Source organism: Vitis vinifera, chromosome 10 (assembly GCF_030704535.1).
Source record: "Vitis vinifera cultivar Pinot Noir 40024 chromosome 10, ASM3070453v1".
Lineage (NCBI taxonomy): Eukaryota > Viridiplantae > Streptophyta > Magnoliopsida > Vitales > Vitaceae > Vitis > Vitis vinifera.
In genome coordinates this window covers 4,862,432-4,873,169 of record NC_081814.1, presented here as the reverse complement: position 1 = coordinate 4,873,169, position 10,738 = coordinate 4,862,432, and the positions used below count along the sequence as shown (strand labels likewise).

Sequence of the window (10,738 nt, the reverse complement as noted above, 5' to 3'; positions counted from 1 at the left end):
TTTGATTTTAAATTTTTTTGATTGTGAAATCAAATATATATAAAAAAAAAAAAAAAATCCTTTTTTAATACTTCTTTAGAACCAAACGTAATCAATCATAAACTTTTGGCATTGGCAATAGGCTTGAACCATAGATATGTCACATGAGATAGTTAGAACGAGGCCTCAGCCATTAGGGCAGCCCAAAGAGAATAATAATGCTTGCCCCTTAGGCCCAATGCACGCGTAGATTGACCCAGGCCCAGCTCAATCTAGACCGATTCCCAGCCCTGTAGGCGGGTGACCCAATGTAAAGTCAAAGTACTTGAGTCCGGGACTCCGGGGCATTGTATGGGTGAAATTTGGATAAAATTGATTGGGTTTGCCATGAGACAGAGACTCGTACCCGTATTAGGTATATATGTATTTAATTGGTAGACTTTTTATTCCAACTTGGCGTCACCCCAAAAGGAGAAGAAGACCGAAAAAACTAAAAAAGAAAATGTCGACTTGTCGCAATTTGGAGCACGCTTTAAGATTTTTTCGTTAATGTTACCCTTTTCCATCGGTCCTTACTCCTTCCTACCAAATGAGACAAGGAATTTAATTAATCTACATCTCAACTCTTACTTGGTAATTCTAAAATTCAAGACTTATGAAAAATTGAGATTTTAAATACCAATATTTCTTATTTTATGGTAAAAAAATATTTCGTAAAATAATATTCATAAATTTTAAATATTTTAATCATAAATATTATTAAATATAAGCAAATTTTTTTATTTTTAACAACAAATACTTAAATATAATATAAATTTTATTTGAAATAAATATCAAAATAAAAATATATTTCATTTCCTTTTTCTTTTTATTTTACAAACTAAATGTTGTAATCAAACATTGAGTTGAATGTTTTGCCCCAAATTAAGCTTGTTTTAGAAATAAGTTTGGCTTGAACTAGAATCAACTCTCACAACACTATAGCTTTATTCTATAGTACCATTGACACTAAGACTGCCACATATTCATAACATTGGTGAGACCCATTATTCTCGTGCTCTCACCAAGCATTCATATTTGAATGTGTCATAGGACAAAATTTGACCAATAACTCCTCCAAGAATGCATGGGTCACTCTTTTGGTCATTATTATTATTATAAACTTAATTATTATTATTATTATTACTTATTTAAAAAAAAAAGAAATATTTGATTAAAAGGGATGAAATAATCTCGGAAATATAATCATTCTCGTATTTTTTGAAAAAGTAATTCAATTTTTATATAAATATCTTTTTTTATTTTAAGTATTTACATGTATATTTTAAAATAAAGAATCATTTTTATAAAAGAATAATGAGAACGTTTTTGTCTAAATGATGTCAAAAAATGATGAGAGGTTAAATTTCAAAAATTGGGTTTTGAGAAGCATTGTAATCAAATAACCCTAAAAAAATATCTTAATGGAGAGAAAAGGTCAATCCAACTAATGGGAACTTGAGAAATCCCAAAAAAATCTTGGACAGGGCATAGCTTGACCGCAACGAAACCCGAGTCCGGGGTCATAACGGTATCCGCCCCACAGCCTTACGGACCGAATCCCTCTCTCTCCGCCGCTACCTCTAGGGCTTGAAAGTTGAAGCCAAACAGGGTTGAAGGACTTGGAACGTGGGTGCCCAAATACCATGAATCACAGCGGGGGCAAAGGTTGAGCAGAAGACTACCATGCTGTGCTGCACCGCCCTAAGAAAATGCTGGCATCTATGATTCACCACCACTGCCGCATATTACAGCCAACCGGTCCCCTCCATTGCCTTTCGCCATGTCCAGGTCCCCAATCTCCATCTCTCTTTTTTCTTCCTGGATTTCCTGTTGATTTGATCTTGGATTTTAGGGTTTCTGATTCTTCAATGTTGAACTTTCTTTGCTCGACTCCCGGGATAAATTTGAATCGCGGATAATTTGTTATCTTCACAATTCTTTAGCTTTTAATGTAATTATACCTTTCTAGGGGTTTGTTCTACCATATGATTAACTATATGCTTATCTTCGACCTGTTTTCTTAGTATTCTGAAAATTTGTACAGCCTTGGAAGGTTGTTTCACTGTAGATTCCTTTGAATTTGTTCAATGTCTTCTCAATGAGGCTTCGGACCAATTAAGATTCAATCGTACAAAGCAGTGCCCCAACTTCTCGGGATCGGCCACACGCGCCATCATAGTATGATCGGTGATGACGGATCCATTGGAGGGCACTGCTTTGGGTTGGTTTTGAGTCTCCCATCTGAGGAGTAGTGGTTAAGGCTTTGTTGAGTAGGGGCTACACATAATACAAATATCCTAAGGATACACGTAAACTATATTGAAAAGTGCAACCTTAGTATTTTTTGAGTGGTTCTTTTTATTGAATGCATGTGTTTGTAACTTGCAAAGGGGTATCTAAGGTATACTGGTGGATTGTTTTGTCTCTTTACTCCTAGGATTGTTATGGAAATTTATTTTTTTACTATGCAGACAAGTTTTAAAAAATTTTCATGGTGATTGGATTGCAGACTTTTGACATTTCGGAAAATTAGGAGAGTTGCAAGTTCCATTCTTAATAACCAGAGGAGCACCTCTTCAGAAGTAGGAAAGTGTCGGGTGGTTGTTCCAGTTGGATTACATTTTCCACAGTACAGATTATACTCGCATTTTGTCTTCTCTAGAAGGGGGCATGCTCCATTCACAGGTTTTGGAACCAGGAACAGTATTTGCAAGCATGGATATTCCAAGAATTTCTCTGCTGTCTCAGCAAGTAATGTGGCCACACATCATGCCCAAGTTGCTTGGAGAAGGCTTTATGAAATATTCTCTTGCAATGGCAAAACTTTTCCCCCCTTAGGTAGGATTGCTCAAGCTGTTAGCTTGGCCTTAAGCCGCTCTCACTTGGTGGTTCCTGGTATGTTTGCATTCACATTTGGAGAGCTTGCATTAGCTCAGAGACCATTGGAATACACTGATCACTACCCATCGAGGAATACTCTGTATATGCGTGCACAAGATGGACATGCTTATGTTACCTCATTACTTTTTTCAGTATTTGAAGGTGTTGTCTTGTTCCTGAGAGCTCTTTATTTGGCAATTCTGTTTTCACCCTGCATAGTAATGGCTCCATTTGCGGATTCTTTTGGTCATCGGTTTAGGAATCTATGGCTTCAGGTTGTTCATGGTACACTGGAAAAGGCAGGTCCAGCCTTCATAAAGTGGGGCCAATGGGCAGCTACACGACCAGATCTCTTTGCTAGAGATATATGCACCAAACTGGCAGAGCTTCACACTAAAGCTCCTGAACATAGCTTTGCATACACAAAAAAAACTATTGAAAAAGCATTTGGTCGCAATCTTTCTGAGATTTTTGAGGATTTTGAGGAGTTACCTGTAGCATCTGGAAGTATTGCTCAGGTGCATCGAGCTTCTCTGAAATTTCGGTACCCTGGTCAACAAGTCAAGCCTGTTGTAGTTGCAGTAAAAGTTAGACATCCTGGTGTTGGTGAATCAATTAGGAGGGATTTTCTGATTATTAATTTGGTAGCAAAAATTTCAAATTTCATTCCTACATTGAGGTGGTTGAGATTGGATGAAAGTGTACAACAGTTTGCAGTTTTCATGATGTCTCAAGTTGACCTTGCAAGGGAAGCTGCCCATTTGAGCCGCTTTATTTACAATTTCCGCCGATGGAAAGATGTTTCTTTTCCTAAACCTGTGTATCCACTTGTGCATCCTGCTGTTTTGGTGGAGAGTTATGAGCACGGTGAGAGTGTCTCACACTATGTTGATGATCTTGAAGGGCAGAAACGGATCAAAAGTGCACTTGCTCACATTGGGACTCATGCTCTCCTGAAGATGCTTCTGGTAATGTACTTTACATTTTACTTCGGTTAATATTTGCGGTGGTTTTCTTTCTTTCTTTTCGTTTGCTTTGGCTGTCGGTAATTAGTTGGTTTCTTCTATTTTGTTTCAATTTGAATATTAATTAGATAAAAATAATATAATAACATCTTTCAATTAGATCTTGATATTTCTATGAATTGGTGCTATGCATCAAAGGTATCATGAATGGGCTCTACTTTTGACATTGTAGCTGCATAAATTACACAATCATATTTTTCAGTATATTCTTTTATTTTTGGTGTTGAATTTAAGATGCTAACAAGACATTATTCTAAGAGGTATTCAATCACTTGATAAGCTTTTGCTAGAGTCCTTAGCCCATAACTTAATTGCCCCCCCTGACTATTCTAACTTTCTCAACAAAGAAGCAAGTCTAACTGACAGAAAACTTGGTCTGGTCATCAGGTTCCTGATTTACAGTCATTTTTTTTTTGATAGATAAGAAAGAAGATATATTAATAAGGGCCGCCAAAACAGCAACCCCTGGTATACAAAACGTTTACGCCTACCACCAACAAACACCGCCAAAAGCCAAAGCTACAAAAGAAGAATGACTTAAGCCATACCATCCTCATCAAGATCATAACCAATTGTGAAAACTGAAAAGAGTTAAAAGGAACATCATTTATACACAACTTTACTTTCGACCAAAGAAGACAAGCAAAAGAACTTTTTAGACTTTGGATTGAAAGCTCATCCTCATCGAAGGCGATTTTATTTCTTGCCTTCCAAACTGTCCAAAATAAGCATAAGGGGCCTGCTCTTCAAACCTTCCTACGTTTCTTTACCACAAACAAATTATGCCGACCTAAAAGTGTCTTTCTAATGGACAAGGGTAGCACCCAAGAAACCCTAAATAGGGCAAAAAGCAACTCCCACAACATCCTTATCTTTGCACAATGGACAAGGAGATGCTCTATGGATTTTTCCTCAATATGACATAAAAAACATCTATTCGCCAAAGACCTCCCTCTTTTTTGAACTTGGTCCAGAGTTAATACTTTTTCCCATGTTGCCTCCCAAGCAAAGAAATTGATTTTAGGTTGCACACCTTCCATATGATGCTCCAAGGAAAGAAATCAATGTCCCCGACTCCAAAGCAATATAGAACTACTTCATTGTAAACTCCCCGTTCTTTGTCTTTGTCCAAAGCATCCTATCTTCATCATCCCTATGCACCCTCGACCCATCCAAGTGTAACAAAAACCTCTCCACACTTCCCACCTTCCAATCATTGAGGGGTCTAGAGAAACAAGGGCTCCAACCCCCCTCTCCTGGATCAAAAGAATTCCAAACATCTTTCACCCACGCATCCTTAGAAATTGCTAAGGCAAATAAGGACGAGAAAGAGCTACCCAAAGAAGCAATCCCACACCACTTATCTTTCCAAAACTTGACTCTCCTCCTATTACCCACCAAGAAGGAAATCCTACTACACACAAGACCCCATTTTTTCCTTATGGCTTTCCAAAACCTCCCCTTCATCTCCCTAGAACACAACCCCTCTGCTTCTTTCCTATACTTCCCATTCATAACACAATTCTAAAGGGCCCTCTTCTCAATAACAAAGCACCAATTCCAATTGCTCAGAAGAGCCTTATTGAGTGTGGAAAGACGCTTCACACCCAAGCCCCTTTTTCTTTTGTCAAGGAAAACATCTCACCGTAGTAGATATGGTTTCCACTCAAAAGCCCCACCACCCCAAAAAAAGTCCCTCTAGATCTACTCAATCTAATCGGCCTTGGGATGCACAAGAAGGACATAAAGTAAATGAGCAAACTAGACAAAGTGCTTCAAATAAGGGTAGTTCTCCTTCATTTAGAGATGTATTGTCTCTTTCACATGACCAATCTTTTTTGAAACCTCTCTTCCTCTCCATCCCAAACTGCCACAAACTTAAATGGGGCACCCAATGGGAGGCCCGAATAAGAGGAAGGGAGCCCACCCACCTTACAACCAAGCTCAGAAACCAAATCCTCAATGTCATTCACCTCTCCACTAGAATTAACTCACTCTTATCCAAATTTATTCTCAAACTTGATATGGCCTCAAACCACATAAGCAACTAGCTTAGATAAGTTATATGCTCGTTAGAGACTTCACAAAAGACTAGGGTGTCATCCGCAAACAACAAGTGGGAAATATCACCCTTACCCCTCATTTGGCAGCCCCCAGCCCCCTGTTAAAACTTGTATCTACCCTGATCTTTGCAGAATTTGGATATTTATGTCTGTCTTTATCAATCACCTTTTGTTTGCCTAAATTCTCGTTTACAGTGACAGCCAATTTTAGGTGATTGCTGGCACTCAAGTTTGAGATTTATATGATGCCTAAGGAGTCTATTGCTATTTAACTTTTTGGCAATGGCTATGTCCTGTACCCCAGTAAAGGATTGCTACAAACTATGCCTCTTAACAGGATTCCAGATATTATTTATTTTTCCTTCAAATCTAATTTATGTTAGATGAAGTGTAATCGTTCCCTTTCTCTCATTTTTCTCACATATTGTTAGAAAAGGATTGCAACAAACTATGCCTCTAACAGGAATCCCAGATATTATTTATTTTTCCTTCAAATCTAATTTATGTTAGATGAAGTGTAATTGTTCCCTTTCTCTCATTTTTCTCTCATATTGTTAGAAATAATGTCATAGCATTTTTTATATTAGACTTTCATTCTACTTATCAAAAAAAAAAAAAAAAAGACTGTTATTCTACTCTGCCAAGAGAAAAGCTTTGTATACATTTATTTCATGGGTCTAGGAAAGAGAAGAGAGGAAGCTATTGGTTCACATAATCTGATTTAATCCGTGCATTCGACATGGTGTATATGAACTGTTTTCTCCTTAACATATGTAGTTTCATTTCTTCTCTTTCTTATCCTTTGTATTTTTTGTTATAGCTTTTCACTCATGCACACATGCAAACACTCTTTTGCACAATGTTATATTTGAATCACAGCCTATTATATGATACTTGATTTCTTTATCATTATTTTTATTCCATTTATTAATAATGAGTTGAAAGAAGTTTGTGCATTCTTAGTTTAGAAGAACTGAAGACAATTATGCTTTGACCTTCAAAATATCATGATATCTTCTTTCAGGTGGACAACTTTATTCATGCCGACATGCATCCTGGAAATATCCTTGTTCGGGTAACTCAGAGCAAGTCTTCTCGGAAACGGCTCTTCAAATCGAAGCCTCATGTCATTTTCCTTGATGTAGGCATGACTGCTGAACTTTCTAAGAGTGATCAAGTGAATTTGTTGGGATTCTTTAAGGCTGTTGCTCGGCGAGATGGCCGTACTGCTGCAGAATGCGCACTCAGATTATCTAAGCAACAAAATTGCCCAAATCCGAAGGCCTTTATTAAGGTGATTTATTATTCTTATTATTATTTTGCACTTGAGTTTTTGATAGGAATGATTGGTATATGGTTGCACAATGTGAACTGTTTAAATAAGCCCACAGAGTTCATGTACCATGTGGCCATCTAATTTCCCTAAGATATAAAAGACTCCATATTTTAAAAACCTCTTCAATATTTGTAGTTGTGTATATTTAATAAATTAATTAAGAGCCCGATACCTAAAATTGAAGCTTGTGATTGGACATAGAATTCATGCCATGTAGTTTTTTTATTTTGACATTATGTTTGGTAATAGAAACTTCTACTCTCTGAAGAGGAACCGTTGTTAACTACTAAAATATACCCAAAGAAAAAGGCTGTGATATAAAGGAAATTTGTTCCAATTGATAATTGGCATGTTGGGCACACCTGATGAAGTGATGCCTGTGTCTGGCACCTGTTCTGACACTTATAAAGTATCCACCTTTATTGAGTTAGAATTTAGAAATGCTGAAGTATGGAGATCTGATGCCTCTTTTCTGACGGAACTTATTGTATAGTCAATATTCTCATCATTGTTTTTCTTTTACATGCTGGCACACACTTCAACATAGATAAGTACTATGTCTTTGCTTACAAAGATGGATAGATTTATGCGTGATACACAAATTTATAGACATAGACATGATTGCAACTATTCCTGTGTCCAATTTGGGATTGGTAATGTTTGAAAGCCCAAAACATTTCCAATTGTCAATTGACAAAGAATAGAGAAAAAGTCAATTTGTTCTCATGCATAAGATGCAAGAACCTCTGGTCATGATTTTCAATTGGTTTATATAGGTATGTTTGCCCATTATTTTATTCTAGGGATGTATATGGTTTGCAGATATCATAACCAGGGAATGTGTAATAAGTATAACATTATGATGTGTAGGGATAGCTTTGAAACTTGGATATTAGATTCCCACAAAATATGGTAGATCCTTTACCCAAGGAAGAATTGGTATTTTGAAATGAAAGTGAACAAATTCCTTCTATTCTCATTTTATATATAAATCAAAATAGTCTTTGTATGAATTAGTTGAATGGTTACTATGCATATTTTCATTAACTCCCAAGCAATTTGAACCTAACCAAATGCTACACTGAGAAAAGAACTTGCTTAAAATCTCAAAGTCCTGACTTGAACCAAACATTAAGGAACCTTATATCTCGATCAATTATGGGATTCATTTCTAGAAATATGATTTCAAATTCTGAGTTTAGAACCAAATGCACCCTATTAGTTTCATGAATGAAAAAGCATAAAGTTCATTTGGGATTTTATTACTTGGCTTGTTTGGAAATGCATGTAATGGCTATTATCGGTATCATGTATGGTTAATTTTTTTTTTCAACATATCATTTGATGAAATAGCAAGGATTTTTCAATAAGAACAAAATGTGTTCTTTAAGTTGATGGGTATCTGTGATGAAGAATAAATAATAGTTCTCCATGCATTCCATTGCAGTTCTATAGAGTATTTTTTTTTCCTTATCAAAAAAGACTTTCTAAAGGAAAAGTAGCTTGGTTTCTCAGTTAATTAATACATGGTAGTGACTTAGCTAACTTTGTGATATTCTGTCCTTTAGTACTCATTGTGATCCATTGTTTTAGATGGCTTTCTAAATTTCTTGTTTTAACAGGAAGTGGAAGAGTCATTCAGTTTCTGGGGTACACCAGAAGGTGATTCAGTCCATCCTGCCGAGTGCATGCAGCAATTACTTGAAAAAGTTAGGCGTCATAAAGTCAATATAGATGGCAATGTATGCACTGTAATGGTAACAACATTGGTTCTTGAGGTAATTTCTTTCTTCTTTCAGTGTGTATATGTATTTTGATAGGTATGTGTGAAGAAATAAATTAAAGCACATGGAGGAGGCTAATTCTAGTGCACTGGGAATATACAAGGAAAAACCCAGAAAATGATTTAAAAACTGAGGTCCATACTGTGATCTGGATAAACTCTCGAAAGAACAAGTGCTCCTCTCCTAGAGTATAACTAAACGATGAGAATAAGGCCTAATGAGAATAAGGACTAAAGCACAGATTTTTAAGATGAATAATCAATGTCTATGTCCTTTTCAAATGCCCTCCTATATTGGCTGCTTCAACACTCACCAAAGCATTCTATTGAATGCTGCTCTCTACACTTCCTCTGGCTCTTATGAACAAAGTAACTAGGCCAACAAGCTAGAGCATTCTTCACTGAAAGTGACAAAACCTGCTAATTGTCAAAAATGGAAAAAAGTGAAGCCCACCAAGATTTAAATGCCTTGTGGCGATGAACACCATTTTTGGATTCCTCATCTCAACAAAACAAGCAACCCTAATTAATTATTCCTTTCCCTCATTGGCTAATCTACTTTTTTTTAATAGGCAAGGATCAATTATATTAATAGTGTCCAACAAAAGGACAAGAAAAAAATATATATAGTGTGTACAGGGTACCATAAGGCCAAACACAGCCAAGGGATGCCCCAAAAAATGTTAAAAATCTCCTCCAAGTTGCTTTCCTGGTGAAAAAACCCCACTTTAGGCAGGGTAATAGAACATCAGACCATTAAAGATGTGAATGAAGAGGAGTTAGAGATAGAGGTGCAACTTGGGTAGGTTCAACCCAATCCAACCCACTTTTGCCTAGCCTTAGGCAGCTCCTTTTGCAATTTAGGTTAAGCTTTGGCAAATAAAAAGAAGGTAACCTGAATTGAACTTGAGTTGGGTTTAGGTTGGGACATTGGGCAACCCAAACCCAAAGTGAGTATTTAATAATTTTAATACACACACACATTATAGCATAAATAATTAAATTTTATACCATATTATTTAACTAGTGATATTTGAACTTGAATAAATTTTAAGACTTTAATTAATACTCAAAACAGGTTATCTTATACAAAAATAAATTACCTTCATATCTATTTTTTTTTTTTATAGACAACAAGATTATGCATTAAGAAGCATAAAAAAGGAGGGGGTGTGTCTTACGTGTACAAGTAGAATACTTAGAAACAACCTAAAACAAACAACAAACAAAGATGGAATACACAAACAAGGCAAAGCTAACTGCAATAAAGAGCATCTAGGAAATTCAACAAAGAGGGGTTCTCCAACTCTAAAGAATCCCTAGACCACTCAAAAAGCGTCCAAATGAAGATATCCTTTAAACTTTGGTCGGAGAGTTGTTTATCTTTGAAAGTCCTTCAATCGGTTGTGTTCTTTCCAAATACACCAAAATAAACAAATTGGAGCCAAACTGCCATTTTCTTCTTTTGTAGCACCCTAACTTTCCACTGTAGGAGGAGATCTATCATTGAGGTTGGAAACACCCAAACCAAACCAAAGAGGGCTAACAAAAAGGTCCAAAGCTCTCTTGTCTTGTTGTAATGAATTAAAATGTGGTCGGTTGATTCCTCTTTGTTATTACAAAGATTATT

General features: G+C 36.3%; 1 protein-coding gene across 4 annotated transcripts in view; it reads left to right on the top strand.

Annotated features, from left to right (window-relative positions):
- The first annotated feature begins 1,454 nt into the window (after positions 1-1,454).
- LOC100244896 (uncharacterized) overlaps positions 1,455-10,738 on the top strand; it is a 15,104-nt gene continuing 5,820 nt past the window's right edge. For 3 of the 4 annotated variants that reach the window (XR_009466683.1, XM_059739873.1, XM_059739874.1), the window contains exons 1-4: positions 1,505-1,809; positions 2,531-3,869; positions 7,014-7,283; positions 8,948-9,103. Coding sequence is in view for 3 of the 4 variants with exons in the window: in XM_059739873.1 (XP_059595856.1) it covers positions 1,802-1,809; positions 2,531-3,869; positions 7,014-7,283; positions 8,948-9,103 (1,773 nt within the window). In the remaining variant the exon portion in view is untranslated. Of the gene's footprint in view, positions 1,810-2,530; positions 3,870-7,013; positions 7,284-8,947; positions 9,104-10,738 lie in introns of all 4 variants that reach the window. The other variant, XM_010648055.3, reaches the window with a different exon arrangement.